The sequence below is a fragment of the Bos taurus genome, chromosome 16 (assembly GCF_002263795.3).
Source record: "Bos taurus isolate L1 Dominette 01449 registration number 42190680 breed Hereford chromosome 16, ARS-UCD2.0, whole genome shotgun sequence".
In the NCBI taxonomy this organism is placed as follows: domain Eukaryota; kingdom Metazoa; phylum Chordata; class Mammalia; order Artiodactyla; family Bovidae; genus Bos; species Bos taurus.
This window is the reverse complement of record NC_037343.1, coordinates 53,371,336-53,394,428: the sequence shown is the minus strand read 5'-3', so window position 1 is coordinate 53,394,428 and position 23,093 is coordinate 53,371,336. Positions and strand designations below refer to the sequence as shown.

General features: G+C 41.4%; 1 protein-coding gene across 1 annotated transcript in view; it reads left to right on the top strand.

The window, feature by feature from the left end:
* The window catches only part of KAZN (kazrin, periplakin interacting protein), a 1,332,513-nt gene that overhangs the window by 323,971 nt on the left and 985,449 nt on the right, over window positions 1-23,093 (top strand). Inside the window, exon 2 of the mRNA XM_024976842.2 lies at window positions 15,559-15,716. Within this exon, the coding sequence (XP_024832610.2) occupies window positions 15,559-15,716 (158 nt within the window). The remainder of the gene's footprint in view (window positions 1-15,558; window positions 15,717-23,093) is intronic.

The window sequence follows — 23,093 nt, the reverse complement described above, 5'->3', positions numbered from 1 at the left end:
ATGGGGGCTTCTCTAGCTGCAGCATGTGGGCTCAGTAGTTGTGGCACATGGGCTTAGTTGCCCCATGACTTGTGGGATTTTCTCAAACCAGGGATTGAACCCTGGTCCCCTGCATTGGCAGGTGGATCCTTAACCACTGGACCACCAGGGAAGTCTCTAGATGCCTTTCTGACAACCAGACCACACACTAGAATATGGCTACCCATTCACATAGAGTTTCCATGCTGTATGTCCAGCCACCCCACTTCACTCCATGTCCAAGCTCCTATTGTAGACCCCTGGTCAGTGTTGTCCAGGCCCAGTGGCTGCAAGTGAAATAAAAAGGGTAACATGGTGTAGGGGGCAACCCAGGGCTGTAGGCATGGACAGTTGACTTCTAGAGAACCTCAATGTTACCAGGGCATCAATCCCCCGGAGCTTCCCTTTGTGGCAGGCAGATTCAGAGGGTCAAGTCAGGACCACACCTGCTCCAGGCTCATGGGAATAAGGCTGTGGGCATGGTAATAATCATGGTGGATGGTTGAGCACTGTCACTGAATATTAACTCTAGGTTAGGCACTGTTTGAGTCCTCTATTTGCATTAATTAGGCTAAGCTTCATGACTGTGAATTAGGCATAGCTTTATCTCCATGTGACAGATAAGAAAAGTGATACCCAGAGAGTTGAAGTCATTTATACAGCTCGTAACAGATGGAGGCAGGACTTGGACTCTGCATCTCTGACTCCGAAACACACAGCTCTTGAAAGGGCCCTCTTTGATGGGAGGCAGGTCGGAGCTCCCCCAAGCCTCTCTCTGGCCATGGGTTTGGATTTGGACCCGGGCCACATTTATCTTCCACGATGTAGCCTTAAACACATTCCTCCGCCCTGGGATTTGTTCCAGCTCCCCCTCGACTTGTAGGCCATCTGCTCTCAAGCCCTGCAGGCTCTATCAGGGCCTGATTCTGTCACCACCTTGCCTGGACTTCCTTCACGCCCTTGCACTCTTTGTCTCCACCTGTGTCGTGACTTCTGCTGCATTATTGCTCTTCATTCAAATCCACATGCATTTCTCAGCAGCCACCATGTAACTCTGGGTCTCTTGAAAATATATTCATTTAAAGCAGTTGTTGATGGATTTATTATGAGCATCTCAGATCCTTGGTTTTAATGTGTTTTTTTTTTTTTTTTAATGTCTACTTTCAAACTTGACTAAGTATGTAATTCGTGTTTTTTCCATTGATGCCAGGGTAGTATATTGGGTCCTGTCTACATTTTGCCATAAGGCAAACCACAGTTAAAAGGTCCAAAATGTCATCCCTAGAGGTCAGGGACCACTAAATTGTCTGATTTAGAGGGGTATTCCAATATCATTGTTTTTATGTCTGCAATCTTGAGCTGGTCATCCAGCTTTTTAAAATTGTGGTAAAATATATATAATGTTGTTGTTTAGTCACTTGGTCATATCTGACTCTTTTGTGATCCCATGGACTGCAGCCCACCAGGCTCCTCTGTCCATGGGATTTCCCTGGCATGATTACTACAGCAGGTTGCCATTTCCTTCTCCAGGGCATCTTCCCAACCCAGAGATCAAACCCACATCTCCTACACTGGCAGGTGGATTCTTTACCACTGAGCGCCCTGGGAAGCCCATACATACATAAAATTTACCATACATAACATAAAATTTACCATTTAGGCATCCTGCTGCTGCTGCTACTGCTAAGTCGCTTCAGTCGTGTCCGACTCTGTGCGACCCCACAGACTGCAGCCCACCAGGCTTCTCCATCCATGGGATTCTCCAGGCAAGAACACTGGAGTGGGTTGCCATTTCCTTCTCCAATGCATGAAAGTGGAAAGTGAAAGTGAAGTCGCTCAGTCGTGTCTGACTCTTAGCGACCCCATGGACTGCAGCCTACCAGGCTCCTCCATCCATGGGATTTTCCGGGCAATAGTACTGGAGTGGGGTGCCATTGCCTTCTCCCTAGGCATCCTAGAATACACAATTCAATAGAATTTAGTACATTCACAATGTTGTCTAACCATCACTGCTGTCTACTGCCGGAATATTTCATCCCTGTGAAAGAAAACTGTGTACCCAATAATTAGTTCATCCCTCCCTCTCTCCCCCTAGTTCTTGGCAACTACTAATCTGCTTTCTCTCTGTGGATTTGCCTGTTCTGGACATTTCGTGTAAATGGAATCATACAATTTGTAGCATTTGTGACTGACTTCTTTCCCTTAGTATAATGTTTTTGAGGTTCATCTGCATTGTAACATGTATGAGAACTTCATTCCTTTTAAAGAATGCTCCACATTCCGGAATAATATTCCACCGTATGAATATACTACATTTTGCATACCCACTCATCAGTTGATGGACTTTGGGGTCGTTTCTACCTTTGGCTGTTATGACCACTGAGTGCTGCTGTGAACATTCATGGGTAAGTGACTGGTTGAACACCTGTATTTGGTTCTTTTGCTGATATACCTAGGAGTATAATCACTGGTCACATGGAACTTCTCCATTTAACTTACTGAAGAATTGCTGCTCTGTGCTCCATGGTGGCTGAACCGTTTTGTATTCCCACCAGCAACGCATCAGGGTTTCAATTTCTCTGCATCCTTGACTCCAGTATCAACTTTTGACTTGCAGAATGAGTTTTATTACAACAGTGGGGGCAAATACCTGAATTATTTAAGCTTCATTTATTTAATGAGACTATATTAAAGCAAGAATTGGAAACTGGTTAGCATTTTAACGCAAAATACATCAAAGAATTTGAGATACACGAAAAGCAAAGGTTGTTTAACATGTAGGGATAAATTTGATCATTAGTTCATATCTATGGACCATATAAATGACAAGATCATAAAATCCATGGTGCTTCTTGTGGCAGGGCTGTGCACCATGATATGATTCATTTGGTATATTTTTCTGTAAAATGTACAATGGCCCATCTTAGTGACTTCTGGACTTGTCTGTATAAAATGAGTGTTTAGGGTCATAATATTACTATTTCATGCTTACACTTCATCTGATCTATAAAAACAGAGGCATACTATGCTAAGCTGCTATCCCTCTTCTGAAAACATGAAGACATTTTCTGTGTACCTTCAATTTTTGCTAATGACACAAAATATTGAAACTTGTTATTTTTCCCTCTGCCAACCCATGAATGTGCTACCCTTATCTGAAACCTAAATAAATACTCATTAATATACAGTGAAATTCAAATGAGCACTTCATACAAATAAGCCTGCTATAAAAATACATGTTTCTTCAAATTTGTAGACCAGAATAACATGAAATAAATTTAACATCATTTCACATACAGAACCACCAACCAAATAAACTGGGTTTTATGATTCAATTGCCTAAACTCAGGTAGGTAAGAAAGCATATATATGGCTTTTCATTCTATAATCCATCATATATTTTAAGTACAGCATTATTTGGTCGAGATTTTTATAGGCCAAATGGAGAAAAATGTGCATAACAGCTGATTTTAGAATGATGGGCTGGTGGAGCAGACAAAGTGGAGAGAAGCTGGCTGTTTTCTTCGTTTGTTTATTCATTTTTTTCTTTTGCACAATGTTTATTTTTTCAAGCACCACTGTGTGGCTGGTGCTGTGCTTAGAACTAGATTAGCAGTGATAAACAGAAAGTACCTGGTTGCTGACCTCACAGAACTTTCAGTTATCAATTGCTACAGAAGAGGTGGGTGGTGGTGGTGATTTAGTTGCCAAGTCATGTCCGACTCTTTCGACCCCATGGACTGTAGCCTGCCAGACTCCTCTGTCCATGGGATTCTCCAGGCAAGAATACTGGAGTGGATTGCCATTTCCTTCTCCAGAGGATTTTCCTGACCCAGGAATTGAACCTGGGTCTCCTGCATTGCAGGCCCCACAGAGAAGATGAAGCCAGTCAATTCTAAAGGAAATCAACCCTGAATATTTCACCAGAAGGACTGGTGCTGAAGCTGAAGCTCCAATACTTTGGTCACCTGATATGAAGAGCCAATTCATTAGAAAAGACCCTGATGCTGGGAAAGATTGAAGGCAGGAGGAGAAGCGGGTGAAAGAGGATGAGATGGTTGGATGGCATCACTAAGTCAATGGACATGAGTTTGAGCAAACTCCGGGAGATCATGAAGGACAGGGAAGCCTAGCGTGCTGCAGTCCATGGAGTTGCAAAGAGTTGGACACGACTAAGCGAATGAACAACAACATTGCTACAGAGCAAGCCATCCCCAAACAAAAGGATGTCACCTTATCATGCTCACAGTTTTGTGGGCCAGGAATTAAGGTATCATCCAGAAAAGGGGTTCAGCCCTGCTCCAGAGTGACTGGGCTGTCATCTGGGGTGCTTAGAGATGGCTGAAATCATATGTCTAAAGTCTTGCTTATGGCGGAAGACTGGATTCCTGGTTTTTCTCACAAAATTTAAGATCCTCTTTAATCTGCCAGAGTGGCAGACTTTAAAAGTTATTCACATTAATAACTATTACAATGAAGACAAAGTACAGGCTTCTTTCCAGTAATCAGGCCTTCTTGATTGCAGATGACAGAAACCCAACCCAAATGTGTTAATGAAAAGAAGGAAATTTAGCGATCCACCTGAGAAGTCTGTGGCTGAATCCCAAAGCTGTAATGATAATATCAAGAATCTTGTTCCCTGTCTGTGGATGAGAATTCCCTCTTCACTCCACTGGTTTTATTCTCAGGCTGGGGCTCCTTAGTTGATGGCTAAGAAGACCACCAGCTGCTCCACATTCTTAGCAAACTCAACCAGTTTAGCAAACTCAACTGGAAAAGAGGCTTTCTCTTTCTTAATAGTTACATCAGATGATTCTGGAATTAAATCTTGTTAGGAATGTTTCGGAGAAGGCAATGGCAACCCACTCCAGTACTCTGGCCTGGAAAATCCCATGGACGGAGGAGCCTGGTGGGCTGCAGTCCATGAGGTCGCTAAGAGTCGGACACGTCTGAGCGACTTCACTTTCACTTTTCACTTTCATGCATTGGAGAAGGAAATGGCAAGCCACTCCAGTGTTCTTGCCTGGAGAATCCCAGGTATGGGGGAGCCTGGTGGGCTGCCATCTATGGGGTCGCACAGAGTTGGACATGACTGAAGCGACTTAGCAGCAGTAGCAGCAGCAGGGCATGTTTAGATCACAAGGCCGCTCCTGGACCAACCACTGTTGCCTTGGAGATGAAATGCTTTGGATGGCAAGGTCTGTATGACATGTTCACCTCTATGACCTGGGAATAGCATCAGCCCTACATGAACCACAAGTGGAGATGGGTGTTTCTCCAAGATGGAATAAGAGTTTCTTTTATTAGAAGAAGAGGGAAATAGATGTAACCAGACAAATTACATGAAGTACCCATAAGGGCTTCCCTGGTGGCCCTGGTGGTAAAGAACCTGCCTGCCAATGCAGGAGACATAAGAGATGTGAGTTCAATTCCTGGGTTGGAAGATGCCCTGGAGGAGGGCATGGCGACCCACCCCAGTATTCTTGCCTGCAGTATCTCATGGACAGAGGAGCCTGAAGGGCTATAGTTCATAGTGTCACAAGAGTTGGACATGACTCAAGTGACTTAGCACACTTCAAGTATTCTTGCCTGTCTAACTCAGTGAAACTATGAGCCATGCCATGTAGGGCCACCCAAGGTGGACAGGTCATAGTGGAGAGTTCTGACAAAACGTGGTCCACTGGAGAAGAGAATGGCAAGCTACTTCAGTATTCTTGCCTTGAGAACCCCATAAACAGTATGAAAAGGCAAAAAGATAGGACACTGAAAGATGAACTCCCCAGATCGGTAGGTGCCCAATATGTTTCTGGAGAAGAGTGGAGAAACAACTCCAGAAAGAATGAAGAGACAGAGCCAAAGCGAAAACAACGCCCAGTTGTGGGTGTGACTGGTGGTGGAAGTAAAGTCCAATGCTTTAAAGAACAATATTTCATAGGAACCTGGAATGTTAGGTCCATGAATCAAGGTAAATTGGAAGTGGTCAAACAGTAGATGGTAAGAATGAACATTGACATTTTAGGAATCAGTGAACTAAAATGGACTGGAATGGGCAAATTTAATTCAGATGACCATTATATCTACTACTGTGGGCAAGAACCCCTTAGAAGAAATGGAGTAGCCCTCATAGTCAATAAAAGAGTCCGAAATGCAGTACTTAGATGCAATCTCAAAAATTACAGAAAGACTTAGCACACACATGAGGCTAAAAACAGAGTGATCTGTCTTGAAGAAGAGGTTCCTCCTTGTGTTATTACTTCTAATTATTCAACTTACACTTATTGAATTTTCATTTTGTATGATGCACTGGACTCATTGTAACTGGAATATAAAATGAATAGACAAATGGGTACTGGAGGGTGTTCAAGAGATCTTGGGGTTCATCAAGGGAAAAGATATGACCACTAGGTGGCAGTAGCTCACACAGGCTTTATTGAGTGACCCTTTGGTAGTTTGCATGTGAAATCCTGCACAGCCAGAGACTATCCAGAAATGCAGAAGGTCAATACTCAGAGAGGAGGAGGGCAAGGAACTCATGGGGGAGAGAGGGGTCCTCCAGGGGACTTAGGTGTCCAGGTGATGTCACTCACCAGCACAGTCTGGGTCAGAGACCAGTAGGGTCTTGGGGTCTTTATGTACCAGGGCTTATCTCACCAATGGCTAGCAGAGATTAGGCACAGTTTTGTGGGGTTTGCAAAGCAGTTCGTGTATGAGTGCTAAGTTGCTTCAGTTGTGTCCAATTCTGCGACCTTTTCAACTGTAGCCTGCCAGGCTCCTCTGTCCAAGGGTTTCTCTAGGCAAGAATACTAGAGTGGGTTGCCTTGCCCTCCTCCAGGGAATCTTCATGACCCAGGGATCAAACTCAGGCCTCCTGCATTGCAGGTGGATTCTTTACTATCTGAGCCATCAGGGAAGCCGGAGACTTCTCTTTATGTCTTCTGCATTGGCAGGTGGGTTCTTTACCACTAGCCCACCTGGGAAGCCCTTGCAAAGCAAACAGGCTCTAAATAGTTAACAATCTGCTTATTTAGTCTGTATTTAAAATGTTTGGATGTAAAACATTTGCGTTTGGCACCTGCTGCCTTTTGAGCTAATGGGTCTCAGCCTGCAGTGAAGAATAAACACCGTAGACTAAAACATAGAGACCATCTTGATTTATTTATATAACAAAGATTCAGTAATTACACTCAGTTACAAACATAGCAACTAGTTATTATCAGTAAGTTAAAGGCTTGAGGTACAAACTAGAATAATCATAATAGTAAATACCATGTAATAGTTACGTGCCACGTGCTTTGTGCAAATGATCTCATTTATTGTAACTCTCAGAAACCCTGTGAAATTGTTCCTATTATTATCCCCACTTATAGATGGGGAAGCTGAGGCCTTAAGCAGCTTACTCAAGGTTATACAGCTAGTTGGAGGGTGGACAAGATTGAGACCAGGCTTCTAGAATCCATACTCTCAAACTGACTGCCAGAGCATCTTTAGAGAGCTGGATCATCTTTCTTGGTCTCGGTTTTCTCACCTTTAAAACTATGAGGATATCACCAAGTGATACCCCACAGCCAGCCTGACACTCTTTATGCCTAGGATTGCTCTGTGTGGTACCCTGGGTGGAAACATCAATTCAGCCTCCTCCTTGGCTACATCCTGAAGGAAATGATGAGAATGGAATGGCAAGAGGTAGGAGACCAGTAGGACAGTACGTTTGCCCAAAGGAGAACACAGCACAATGGAGCAACAAGGGGTGTGTGGGGTAGAGGTGCTATAATGCAGGAATTCTGTGTGCAGGCTCTGCGTAGATATGAGTCCTGTCTTCTTCAGACTAGTGCATGATCCTTGATGAATCTCTTAACCTGAGTGTCTTCATTTGTATGATAGGAACGATGATAATGACACTTCAATAGAATCATTGGGGTGACTAAGTGAGGTAATGCCTATTAAACATGTAACACCATGGTTGCAAATATTGAGTCCCCATAGGTGTTTGCTGTAATATTATTAATAATAATTATTATTATCAGTGAAGGAACTATGTGATGAAGACAGAAGATTCAAGAAGTATAGATAGGGGAGCATCAGTGAAGGGCTTCAGTCCTAGATATTTTTAGTACATGAAATGTTTACTGTGCCAGGCACTCTGCCATCTGCTTAGTTTACATTTGCCAAAAAAGAAAAAAACCCTCTAGACTTGTTCCCTGCCTTTACTTTTATTGTGTCCCACTTGGCTGGTGTTGGTGGTATAACACCCCACTTGTGGTGGTGTTCTCTAACCAGACATTATTCTGGATCAGGGGTGTGGGTATTGTGGCAAGATTATGAGAATGGGAGTTGGAAAGTCATGTCATGGCCTTGGGTCTCATCTGTTATGCATGTTTCTGAGCTTCAGATTCTGCATCTATGATTTATCTTTAACAATAATAACAGCCAATATTTGTTGGAAGCTTACATTGTGCTGGGCAGTTATATTATATAACTGCCAGTTATGTAAATATCAGAGCTGAGTGTGAACTCAGGCTTCTGGTCCTAGAACTCACATTATTAGTGCCTCATCATTGTGCACAGAGGCTTTAAAAGCCCCTGATATGATAGACATTCAATAAACTGTAATTCTTATAATTATTATTATTTAGGATCCATACTCTCAAAACAACTATATTTATTTGTCCATTAAACTTTTCCCAAGTGTTTCTTCTTTGCCAAGCACCTGTGATACATGGTGAACAAAATTCCATTATTGCTTTCGAGTCACCATCTAGTCCAGAGACTGTGTAGCAGTCAGCATTCATGAGGTTCTGCTGCTGCTGCTGCTGCTGCTAAGTCGACTCAGTCACGTCCGACTCCGTGGGACTCCATAGATGGCAGCCCGCCAGGCTCCCCCGTCCCTGGGATTCTCCAGGCAAGAACACTGGAGTGGCTTGCCATTTCCTTCTCCGATGCATGAAAGTGAAAAGTGAAAGTGAAGTCGCTCAGTTGTGTCCGACTCTTTGTGACCCCATGGACTGCAGCCTACCAGGCTCCTCCGTCCATGGGATTTTCCAGGCAAGAGTACTGGAGTGGGGTGCCATCGCCTTCTCCCCATGAGGCTCTGCTCCAATAAAAAATGCCGCTTTCCCCCAGTTTTGGTGCTTTATAGTAGCAAGGGTTTGCTTTTCACTTGCATGCCTTCTACATTCTGACAAAGGGGAAAGAGCAATAGTGGAACCACATGATGACTTTTAAAGTTTCTGCTTGGACATGGCATGACTCATATCTGCTCACAATTATTGGCTAAAGCAAGTCACATGGCAAATCCTGACATCATTTAGGACAGGAAGTTTGTGTCTCCACAGAGAAGGGTCCCTAGGGAGGGCTTTATAGGAACAGGTTCAAGAGGAAGAGTTTGGGAACCAATAATTAAATCCACCACAGATGGATTCTTAGGCAATTACAACATAATATGGTAAGTTCTATGAAAGAAGAGAAGAGAAGGGAATGTTGACACTTTCAGTGCACCTTGAATTTAGAACAAAGTGAAATTTAGTGCATATGTTAGTTACTGAGCCTCGATTTTCTGGAAAAAGAATAGAGAAAGCCTGTAATAGATGCATTCTGAGAATTGCAAATTCACTAGCTTGGTTAGAGTGAAATACATTGACAATAATTCTTTCCTTCCAAGCAATCACATGAGTTTTGTTAATAGCAGTGTCTATAGGCAAAGGACTTGGGAACTGAGGTATTCTCAGAATGACGTGGGGAGAAAGGCTTGTTGGTGAGAACACTATGTCCATGTACTGGAAAGTAGGGGAAGGGAAGGCAGGATGGAAAATGAGGCATAAATCATGCAGAGATTGGTGCTAGATTCTGTTAAGTTATTTGGATGCCTTATACTTCAGTGAGAGTTCCAGAAAAATATCTACTTCTGCTTTATTGAATATGCCAAAGCCTTTGACTCTGTGGATCACAATAAACTATGGACAATTCTTAAAGAGATGGGAATACCAGACCACCTGACTTGCCTCCTGAGAAATCTGTATGCAGGTCAAGAAGCAACAGTTAGAACTGGACATGGAACAACAGACTGGTTCCAAATCGAGAAAGGAGTATGTCAAGGCTGTATATCGTCACCCTGCTTATTTAACTTATATGCAGAGTACATCATGAGAAATGTTGGACTGGATAAAGCACAAGCTGGAATCAAGATTGCCAGGAGAAATATCAATAACCTCAGATATGCAGATGACATCACCCTTATGGCAGAAAGCATAGAACTAAAGAGCCTCTTGATGAAAGTGAAAGAGGAGAGTGAAAAAGTTGGCTTAAAATTCAACATTCAGAAAACTATCATGGCATCTGGTCCCATCACTTTATGGCAAATAGATGGGGAAACAATGGAAACAGTGAAAAACTTTATTTTCTTGGCTCCAAAATCACTGCAGATGGTGACTGCAGCCATGAAATTAAAAGACACTTGTTACTTGGAAGAAAAGCTATGACCAACCTAGATGGCATATTACAAAGCAGAGACATTACTTTGCCAACAAGCTTTGGTTTTTCCAGTAGTCATGTATGGATGTGAGAGTTGTACATAAAGAAACCTGAGCACTGAAGAATTGACACTTTTGAACTGTGGTGTTAGAGTCCCTTGGACAGCAAGGAGATCCAACCAGTCCATCTTAAAGGAAATCAGTCTTAAATATTCATTGGAAGGACTGATGCTGAATCTGAAACTCCAATACTTTGGCCCCCTGATGTGAAGAACTGACTCATTTGAAAAGACCCTGATGCTGGGAATGATTGAAGGTGGAAGGAGAAGGGGATGACAGAATATGAGATGGTTGGATGGCATCACTGACTCAATGGAAACAAGTTTGGGTAAACTCTGGGAGTTGGTGATGGACAGGGAAACCTGGCTTGCTGCAGTCCATGGGGTTGCAAAGAGTCGGACACAACTGAGTAACTGAACTGAACTGATAGCTCAGTGTGCTCCAACCTTCCTGTGTGCAAGTAAGAGAGAAAAGATATATAGAGTGTTTAAAAATTTATAGTCACAACTCCAAAAAGTTGTTTGTTGTTGTTTTCACCTTTCTATAATGAAATTCTACTTGGATCTGGAGCCAACATTTCAACCGATAATGACTCAGTCCCTTCTGCTTGAAAACTTAGTACCTTCTGCATAAATAATAAATAAATTCAAATTACTCCCCTGCCCATTCTCTTTCTCTTCTCTCTGGGTTATTGGGAGGAATATATACAGTAAGTCCCCTAAATATGAATTAGTTCTCTTCTGAGAATGTGTTAAGTTTAATTCGTTCGCAAGTCCAACAGAGTTAGCCTAGGTACCCAACTAACACATTTGGCTATATAGTGCTGTACTATAATAGGTTAATAATACTTTTCACACAAATAATACATAGACAACAAATAAATGCAAAAAAAAGTTTTGATCTTATAGTACAGTGCCTTGAAAAGTACAGTAGACAGTACCTCAGCTGGTATATTGGGACTGGCATTGAGTGAAGAGGCAAGAAGAGTTACTGAATGGAGGAGGGAGAAGAGGTGGGAGATAGTAGAGCTGAAGGATCATCAGCAATTAGGAGACAGGGGCAAGCTGAAATTTCACTCATGCTTGATGTTTATGGCATCAGTTCTGGGTTCTTGCTGGAACCAGAAGCATAGCACATCTTTGAAAGTTTGCAACTTGAAAGTTTGTATGTAGGGGACTTAGTGAATTATCCTATCTTGGGGTCCATGAATCTCCTTCTGGGTACTTCTGGACTCGCTGGAGATATATCCAGTCTTCATTATGCTAAGGGAGATTGGAGGTGGAAGAGTGAGGGTGGTAGGGCAGTAGTGCCGTCTCAGATCCTCTTGGACCTGAAATGTCATGCGACTGTTGTTTCTACCCTCATATGGGCAGGTGCACTGTGAGGTTGTCCACCCCCGTGCCCAGGGTAGGACATAAGACTTTGAGTCACTCTGCTTTCAGATCCCCAAATCTATCTGAGTGTTTTTCTACCGTCTCCTTCTGAGTTCAAGGATTCAAGTTAGGCAGGAATCAGGTCCCATACTTCCTCTCTTTGTTCATCTTTCTCTGTTTTAGCCAAGCTTATTCCCTAGTCCAGGAAAGTATTTTAGAGCCTTCTTGTGCAATGAAAATCTGCTCTGATGTCATATTCTGTATTCTTCCTATTTCATGGCTTGTAGCTGCAACTCTATGCTCAGTTGTCTGAGACTGATTCTCTATTGCTCAAAATCATCATTGATTTATTTTCTATTTGTAGTGCTTACTCTGGGATTGCTTGGTAGCTCAGCTGGTAAAGAATCCACCTGCATTGCAGGAGACCCTGGTTTGATTCCTGGGTCAGGAAGGTTCCCTGGAGAAGGGATAAGCTACCCACTCCAGTATTCTTGGGCTTCCCTGGTGGCTCAGGCAGTAAAGAATCCGTCTGCAATGAGGGAGACCTAAATTTGATCCTCGGGTTGGGAAGATCCCCTGGAGGAGGGCATGGGAACCCACTCCAATATTCTTGCCTGAAAAAATTCCATGGATGGAAGGAGTCTGGCAGGCTACAGTCCATGGGGTCACAAGGAGTTGTTCACAACTGAATGACTAAGCACACAGAAAGGACAGTTAACATTTCTTTTAATGAAAGTCTGTTGGTGAAGTTTTTTCAGCTTTTGTTTATCTAAAAAAGTCGTTATTTCACCTTCATTTTTTGAAAGATACCATTATTGGTTATAGAATTATAGATTGACAAGTGTTTTTTTCAGTATTTTTAACAGTCATAGATTCTTTTCTGGTTTTCATAGATTTTGATGACAAGTCTGATATCATTCCTATCTCTCTTCCTCCAAACGCAATATGCCTTCTTCTTCTGGCTGATTTTAAGATTTTTGTGGACTTCTCTGGCAGTCCAGGGGTTAAAACTCTGTATTTCCACTGGACAGGATGTGGGTTTGATCCCTGGTCAGGAAACTAAGATCCTCCATGCCATTGCCAAAAAAAAAAAGATTTTCTGTTTCTCACTGTGTGTTGATTTGTTTAGCAATTTGATTATAATATGCCTTGGTGTCGTTTTCTTTGTATTTGTCTTGCCTGAAGTTTATTGAGATTCTTGTATTCAGAGGTTAATAGTATTATCAAATTTGGAAAAAAATTTTTTCACTATTTCTTCAAGCATTTTTTCTGTCCCTGCCACTACCCTACCCCCTCAGATTCCAAGTGCACGTTTATCAGACAGCTTTATATTGTCAAAGAGGCTCTGTTTATTCATTATAGATAGTTTTATTATAAAATTTCAATTTCATTGATATTTTCTTCTTCATTGTTTAATCTGCTAGGCATCTCCTCTAGTAAAAATTTCATTTTAGATAATGCATTTTTCATCCTTAGATGCTCTATTTAGTTCTGGTCTAAATATTATATTTTTCTCCTCATCGTAATACTGTTTTATTTTACAACCTTGAACATACAAAGGATATCTATAGTAGCTATCTTAATAGTCATATTTTCTAATGCTATCACTTGTTATTTCTGAGTCTGTTTCTATAAACTGATTTTTCTCCAGGCTACAAGCTACACTTTCTTGTTTCTTTACATGTCTAGTAATTTTTTATTGAATACAGAGGCTTATGAATTTTGCATTTTGAGTGCTAGATTTTGTTATGAAAAGTGAAAATGTTAATCGCTCAGTCGTGTCCAACTCTATCTGACCCCATGTGCTGGAATCTGCCAGGCTCCTCTCTCCATGGAATTCTCCAGGCAAGAATACTGGATAACCAAGAATACTGGGTAACCATTCCCTTCTCCAGGAGTCTTTCTGACCCAGAGATCGAGCCTGAGTCCCCTGCATTACAAGCACATTCTTTACTGTCTCAGCCAGCAGGGAAACCCAGATTGTGTTATACCTCTACAAAAAAAAAAAAAAAAAGCTCATTTTTCTTTCCTGGTAAGTATTTTAGTTACGGGCAGATCAGTTTGATCCTTACAAGGCTTACTTTTAAACTCCTTTTGGGTAGACCTGGAGTTGCCTTTATTCTAAGGATCATTTAGCTTTATTTCTAAACCTTTATCCTTTTCGAGTCTCTGCTGAATGTGCTGTGAATTCCAACCAAGACCCTCCGCTTTGGCCAGTGAGCATAAAAACAATTTGTTTTCCTGTAAGATCTCTTGGAATTATTGGGCTTACAGCTCCCCAAAATGTGACTGTCTTTTTCTAGAACTTTCTCTTGCCAGATATGTAGGGTTTAATCTTACCCATATATAGGATTGATATTTAGCCAGCAACTCAGAGAGACTCCTGTGCAGATTTCTAGACATCTCTGTGTAATTCCTTCTTTCTTAGTGATTTGTCTTGCAAATTAGAGCAGACTTAGTCTTTCCAATCTCTATCTTCTCAATTCAGTGTGAGGGCTGGGTTCTCCTTGAATTTCTCTTCCCATGCTGTGGTCTGGACATTCCATTTTTGCAGAATGCTGGCGATGATAGAACTCAACTTTTTCATCTTTTCTAAAGGATCACAGTGTTTTGCTGTTGTTCAATGTCTAAAAGTATTTGTTTCTGATATATTATACAGTTTTCTAGTTATTTGCAGCAAGTGGGTAATCTGAATATTCTTACTCCCTCATGATCAAAGGTTCTCAGAGTGATTCTATTGAATACTAGTTTTTGATAATTACTCTGCATCCTCAGAATGGTGATTAGCGCAGTGATTTCCTGAGAATGTGTAGGTTTTACTTATTCTTGGTTTGAAAGGATAGATTTACCTGAAAGTTATAGAAATTCAATAAGGAAAGAAATTTTATTTCAAGGGAATGTAAGGAAATTAATTCACCAACATTTATCAAGCACCCTCTAACTTTCAGGACCTTTCCTAGTTATTGGGCATATACCAAACATAAACCAAGAGATTATTTTGAAAATCTCTACTCTACCACATTTACTATGGAGAAAGCAGAAAAGGAGGTAAAAAGCATAAAAAAGTGAAATCTTAAAATCTGTACTATGTTAGATGGCAAGCGCCACATGAATGGTAGAGAAACAATAGTCCTCCTGGTACACGTGTGGTACTGATTGGAAAACATGGCCAAACTATCCCTTCATTAAACTTAATGATAGAGGCCATCTGTTTAGAGGGAAAATAGCCAACTGTATTACTGTAAATGTAAATCTACTATAGAGCTCTCCCCTCATGCCCTACTAATCTCTGTTTAATTCATAAACACTTATGTGTCATCTTCATAGAAGTATTTGCTAACTTGTTTATTTTCAGTGACTGGCAGAAGACAACTCTCCATGAGGGTAAGCATCCAGTCTGGTTTTGCCCACAACTGCACCCCCAAGCATTTCCATATAGGCTCATGATTTGGAGAGTGTTCAGTCTATTACCCGTTAAACACGTGTGTTGGAGAGACCCATGGATGTAAGGGTTCTTGACACCTGCCTGGGTTATACCTTATGTGTTCACCCTCAATTCTCCCTTCAAAAATTATAGCCAATTTCTCTTTGAAAGTTACCTACTGTAATTCGACTTTCTTTATTTCTTTTTTTTTTTGCAGCAGTCCAGTCACTGCACACCCTAAATGACCAGATATCCCATTTTATTGTCACCAAGTCAAAGGCACTGGAGGAGGACCAAGACCCTTTTCTTCCCACTGAGAAGGAGACACTCAAGAGTTCCATGATATTGATGAGGCACCTCTTAATGGATGCACAGGTACAAAGATCAATAAATCCTATATAGAGTGGGTGGTAACCTTTTTTGTTTTCTTCTTGGTATAAGCTGTGCAAAAACGCTCATCTGTCACATTCATTATGTGTGTCACATTCATAAACAGCTGTATAATGGACATTCTGATATATTGAGTATTGGATTTCTAATTAAGTATTATTTTGGATTTAGTATCAAAGTGGCTTGTTTTTAAGTCAAAGTAATAGGGCTTAAAATAATATATGTGTTGTCTCTGAGAATTTAACAGATCTCCCATTAGCCTTGGAAAGTGAAAACCCATTTACATACAAATTTGGCAGGCATCAAAGCTGGCAGAGGCTTTGGAGTGGAGCAGTACTTATCCCAAACAGCATCACTGAGTAACTAATGAATATTTTGGTACATTTGGTGCACCACCAGTAAGCAAATCAGCACTATTTTTTCTTTCTTTTTTTTCTTTTTAATGCTAGCAGTGAATTAATTACAGAAGATATTTAGTTCATTGCATGCTTTGTTGAGATGTGATACTTCAAGGCTATTCCTTGTTCACTCTTTTATTGAAATATTTAAAAAATAATGTATCTACTCCTTCTGGTTTTGTTGGTGGGTCTCTCCAGATATGTTGATGGACAAACACCAGGTGTCTTAAGAGAATTGATGGTTTTCTGTGTTTGTGAAGCCAAGCTGAACTAGATTTTATTTTCGTGTCTGCCTCTTCCTTATCTAGAAATGTTTAAGAAAATTTTCTTTGGGTCTGGTGATGTTGTTCTATTTTCTCATAGAGCTTTCTTCCTGAGCTTTTTTTTTCTGTTCAACAGCAGAGAGGTCAGAATGGTTGGTGGTTTCCTGTGTTCTGCTCTGTATCAGATGTTCTACTGTGGTTTCTTTGCTTTTGTTTCTATTATGGTGGGTTTTTATGTTTTATTATTTAAAATTAATCGTGAAGCCTCGATCTTGCACCAATAAGACTTTGACCAGCAAAGATTTGTTCATTTCTCACCTGTCAATGCTTGAAGCTGTCCCATGGCATTTTTGAGGCCCTGTATTGAGGTGGCCCAAATTATGCAAAGCCTTTCATTTTTATTCACTGTTCTCCCCTTTCCCCTTTATTATGAGCAACCCGTTCAGCCTCTCCTTTCTCCCCAGGCCTGACTAGTGGAGAAAGGGAAGATTGTGAAGCTACAACAACCAATTTTAAAACTCGGGGGAAAAAATGGAAATTTAGAACAATTTACCAAATAAAAGAGAGCAAATTCTTCTTGAAAAGATTAGCTTTCCTCAGTGCCTAGACCCAATCCTATAGCTAATAAAACAGCCAAGGGCACCATCTGAATGCATCCTTGATGATGTTGTGTAAACTCCTGTTTGCAAAATATTAAGGTAGTAAGAAATCATTCATCTTTTCCCTCTCCTTCATATATGAGCTTACTAGTACCTAGAAGTGGATTTTGAGAGTTTAATGTTGCTTAAGGAAATATTTTCTCCCCCTAAGTACAGGGTTCATTTAACAACTTGTATCCTTTATGGCTTTGATTACAAATTTTTCTTTATTTATCAAGTGGGACTAAAATATCTTATGTGGTTACTGTGTGGGAAGAATTGATGCTTTTGAACTGTGGTGTTGGAGAAGACTCTTGAGAGTCCCTTGGACAGCAAGAAGATCCAACCAGTTCATCCTAAAGGAAATCAGTTTGGAAGGACTGATGCTGAAGGTGAAACTCCAATACTTTGGCCACCTGATGTGAAGAAGTGACTTATTTGAAAAGACCCTGATGCTGGGAAAGATTGAAGGCAGGAGGAGAAGGGAGTGACAGAGGATGAGATGGTTGGATGGCATCACCAACTCAATGGACATGAGTTTGAGTAAAACTCCAGGAGTTGGTGATGGACAGGGATGCCTAGCATGCTGCAGTCCATGGGGTCACAAAGAGTCAGAAACGACAGAGTGACTGAACTGAACTATGTGGGAATATTTTATTATCTCATTCTCTCCTGGTACCAAATCAATGCCTGCTAGAATTTTCTCATTTAAATAGCTAGGGAAACATGGAGCAAGATATGGTGGATATTCTGCTAAGTCATACATTCTAAAAGGAAGATCAGTTGGATCTTTCTCCAGAGAAAAATGATCATAGAAATTCAAGTAAGAAAGTGGTATAGTATCTGGAAATGTTATTTCTTTGCCTCTTATTTTTTCAAAGATCCCTCCCTCTTATCTTTTGGACTAACATAGGATGAGGTGGGTTGTGATCAATCTAAAAATACTAACTTCATTTATTTGCTTCTAAAGCCATTAACTTTTTGAAACATTATTTGTGATTATGAATCTAGGTCTATGGCTGAAGTCAATTAGATTCATGTTATTTAATACCCCCAGGCTCAGATCACCTCTGAAATAACTCTCTATAAGATTAATGTTGCCAAACTTATAAAATACTGAGAAACCCCAACATTTTTGGAATGGCTGGGGTGATGTGTAGTTTTGAGTTCTGAAATAGACAACCATAGCTATATGATTTTTAATGAGAATCTTTATTGAGCATTTTGGAAATTTGGGTCTTTTCCATTCTTTTTTTTTTTTTTTTTTGGCATTGCCTCTTGTCTTAGTTCCAAAGATGAACAAATGTACTTACTTCATTTTCTAAGTTCATCAATAATGAGAGGTCAATAGCAGGTAAATATAACTTCTAGGTACCTCCTTCCGTTCAGCTGCATTTTGTGATATTAATAGATGTTTGTGTGTTGCAGGCCATAAGCTCTTCAATAGTAGCAACCACATCCTGAACTTAGTTGGTGTAATAACCTTCTTAGTTCCATACCCAGAGGACTCTTAATAGTATTAGATTATGATGAAATACTCTGACATCAGCTTGCAAGTTGAATGAAGTCAGGCAAAAAGTATTCCAGAGAACCTGGAGGCTGCTTCCAGAGTGACTGCTTAAAAGACATAATCGATTCAAGTCACATCTGTCTTGGAAGCAATAAATTCTGCTTAGGAGAATGTCAAAGGCAAAAGCATTGCTGGGCTATGAAATTCCACCTCTGAGGATTATAAAACAGTATGCACAGAGCAAACACATCTCCCAAATATAATGGGGGTGCCAGAGATGATTGGCAGATCTGACAATCCATCCTAGAGAATGGAATCAAGAAGGAATATCTCACACAGGCAGCCCAGAGGCCTGCAAGTATTTATTCATCCCCTACATGTCTGTCTGAACATTTAGGGGGTGTCTAAAAGAGGCCCAGTGCCTCTATTTGCATTTCATTCCCTGTATAATCCAAAGGCCCCCAAATTCAATGAAGGGTACCATTCAGATCACATTTGAAACCTGATCTTGTGGCTTTTATTCCTGAGAGCTCCGTCTAAACCCAAAATGCCGACTCAGCTTTGTAAGTGATTAGATTCATAACACCAAAGAGGCAATTCTTTCTGGTACAGATTAATTCTTTTACTTGTACTATGTGACTCTGCATGCTAAGAGGGGTTGATTATAGCAAATTAAATCTCCTATTGGCAGTTCTCTCCTTCTTTCCTCCAAAGACCTAATATCATTATTTATTAAGGGGTAAACAAATGCTTGGGAAAACAATAAGGTCGCTTTGTTGGCAGTAAGGTCCTTCTCTGGAAGGCTGGGTATTGAAAAGCAGAGATCTTTTGTGCCTCATTGTGGGTGGGGGGCTCTTTCCACAGGACTTGGGATATGGAGCGGTCAAGGAGGTCCTGTGCTCCACTGACCTTCGGCCACTGGCCAGGCCTGACAGTGCCTCAGCCTTCTCTGCCTGGAGTGTGGCTTGTCCAGGTCTGAAGGGAGAGCTCAGTTTGAGTGAGACTCAGTCACTGGGGCGTCCTTCCCAGACGACTATCTCTAAGAATGAAGTGAGCAAGTCTTTAAAGGCAAAAATAAACTGTACAACCGTCTTCTCTAAGCAAGTCTGCATGTACAGGCTGACAAAAGTCAGGTGTTACGCAGAAGAGAAATGAAACCTGCTTTATCTTCTGGGCTGTCTTATTCCCCTGCTCTGTCCTCATTGTCCCTTTTCTTCTTGCTTTGTTTTTTGTCCTTCCTTCTCCCCAGTTCAGTTTAGTTACTCAGTCACATCTGACTCTCTGTGACTCCATAGACTGCACCATGCCAGGCTTCCCTGTCCATCACTGACTCTTGAATCTTGCTCAAACTCACATCCATCGAGTCAGTGATGCCATCCAACCATCTCATCCTCTGTCACCCCCTTCTCCTCCTGCCTTCAATCTTTCCCAGCATCAGGGTCTCTTCAAATGAGTCACTTCTTCACATTAGGTGGCCAAAGTATTGGAGTTTCAGCTTCAGCATCAGTCCTTCCAATGAATATTCAGGACTGATTTCCTTTAGGATTGACTGGTTGGATCTCCTGCTGTCCAAGGGACTCTCAGGAGTCTTCAACACCACAGTTCAAAAGCATCAATTCTTAGGCACTCAGCTTTCTTTGTAGTTCAACTCTCACGTCCATATGTGACTACTGGAAAAAACATAGCTTTGACTAGATGCACATTTGTTGGCAAAGTGATGTCTCTGCTTTTTAATATGCTATCTAGGTTGGTCATAGCTTTTTTTTCCAATGAGCAAGTGTCTTTTAATTTCATGGCTGCAGTCACCATCTGCAGTGATTTTGGAGCCCAAAAAAATAAAGTCTGTCACTGTTTCCATTATTTCTCCATCTATTTTCCATGAAGTGATGGGACCAGATGTCATGATCTTAGTTTCCTGAGTGTTGAGTTTTAAGCCAGCTTTTTCACTCTCCTCTTTCACTTCTCCCCATGCTTCAGCATTTTCCCTCCTTCTCTCAATTTTCACTTCTCTCTTTCCTCCCCTGCCGCCTCATTTCTCAGTTGACAAAATAAATCCTAGTTGAGATGTGGGATGAGATTCTGTTCCCCTTTCCCTTTCCTGTCTCTCCCCTTCTCTTTTCTCCCTCTCTCCTCCCTTCCCCTACACCATCTCTTCTCCCTTCCCCTCCCCTGTGTCTTCTCCCCTCCTCTTCCCTTCCTTTCCCTTCTCTTCTCTCATTTGTCTTTCTGTTATTTGTACTCAGGGAACTTGAGAGCATATTTGCCAAGGACCTATATTCCCCTTGCCAGACAAGAACGAGAACATCAGGAGAGGGCAATGGGCAGGAGACCAGCCTGGCATTCAAGGAGGTCAGTGAGGGCCCTGCCAGGATCAGAGACTCGATATGATTTAGGTGGATTCATTCTCCTTTCTTGTTTTGTTCTCTAGACTAGTCTCCCCTGGTTGATTATGCTTTCTGATTGATTTCTGGCAAGAATCAGGCAGATTTAACAGAAATGGTTTGATTGTTTGAGCTACCTGGACACCCTCCCTCTCTAGACTTGAGGTAGGAGGTAGATGGGACCCCCAGGGTGACGTGATGGGAGATTCATTCCCTGTGAAGCAATACCCCCACATATCAAGAGCAGGACAATTGAGAGAGGAGGCTGGGCCCTGCCAGATAGAAGAGAAGAGACCACATAGTTTTTGTTTTTAAATTCAGGAAACATCCCTGAATACACATGTGCAGAAAGACTCTTTGGAGGTCAAAAGTGGAGTGATGCTAACTGATGCTCACTACCCATAGGCCTCTTTAGTGGAATTCATCTTGGCTAAGAGATGTGAGCACACATATGGGAGAACCGTAAGATATGCCAAATATGAACTATGAACCAGGTAAATCAAAAATAAATTTAAATTAAAAAAAATAAATTAAAAACACACATCTCAAAGTAAAACTGGAAGAAATACCCCATAAAAGTGATTGAAACTACCACCAGGGCACTACTCTCTGAGCCCACCTGTGAGCCTATCTATACATACTGTCATTTTTCCTCCTAATAAATACTTCACTTGTTTCACTACTTTCTGTCTTTGTGGGAACTCTTTTCTGCACAGCTGAAGGTCCAGAGCCTTGTCACTGACTACTGATCTAGTTGTGATGATTCGGTGCTCTCACTGATGTGACTGACCTCAATCTCTGGCTGAGAACCGAGGCCCTGCTTCAAGCTGCTGCAGGCCGAGGCCATCCAAGATCAGACTGACCTTGAAGTGTGGTTTGGAGCAAAGCATCTACCAGAATAAACCTGGGCTCAGGCTCCTGACCAATAGGACAGTGAGATCTGCGCAGTAGGTTTCAACACATGCTGGGAAATGGACCTTGGGTGTCAGGTAGTTGACACACACTCATTACAGAAGTAATATCACGACGACTTCTCGTTATCAGCACTTTCCATCCTTTCTGAATTCAACCTGTGCTCATAGTCTGGACCCTGTGGTTATTACTAATGCAGTTATCTGGTGCTTTAGAGCTGCAACTGGCTTCATAGTCATGAACGAGACCCTGTTGGCAGCTCTGGAGAATGTTTGGTCCTTACATTGCACAAACTGAGGCACCAGACGGATGCTTGACTTCTCAAGGTCACAGACACTGCCTATGAGTAGCAACCCAAGGGCAGTTTTTGCTTATATTCTGAAATGTGACACCAGGCTTAGGCAAGAACTGGAACCCTCCCCAGTGTAGTAACAAGCAGAGAAGAGACTCTGCAATTAGAATGAGGGCAAAGAGGCAAAGTTTTCAACCTAAGAAAATTACCCTCGGATATTTTTAAGTCTACTCATGCCATCAGATTTTCACTTCTTAAAGGTCATAGAAGAAAGAAATACTTAAATGGATGCTGAAGAATCAAGCTCAGCTAACAGGAAAGCTACAATGGTAAGCTGATTATTCAAAGGAGTCTTAGCTTATCCCCTCCAGTAATCCCTGGGCTCGGTTACCCATCCTCTCCCTGTGCATTTGAAAAGGCAATGCTATTTTCCATCCTCAGATTCAAAACTATAAAATCAGCAGGTATGAAGCTTGTAGTTTCTTCTATAATGTGTGCAAGTCCACTTCCCATTCTGCCATGATGGTTTTGATCTTTTAAAGTCTTTTTTAAAAATAAATACAATTTAACCTACAGGCATTGTCAGGCTTAAATGTGATCCCATCAGTTATAGAGCTTCTGCAATCACCTTTCCTGTTCAGGAGAAATGGAGGGTGAGATATGAAATTGTAATGCAGGCTCTGTTAAGCTTGTGTTTGGGTTTTTTTTTTTTTTTTTAAGATAATAGAGAAAGGTAGCCTCTTCCGAGACCTCTGGCACCTTTGCAAAATCCATGAGGCAGAACTTTAGGAGAAATTATGAAATGCTGAACATTGCTTTCAGTGTTCACCATGTAAAGGTCCAGGTTTAACTGGAAATAAGGCTCAAAAAGCAGGACTTCTGTCCATTGCTAAATTGTGATGGAAAGGAGCATCTCTCAGGATGTTGTTGTTGTTCAGTCACTAAGTCGTGTCCAACTCTTTGTGACC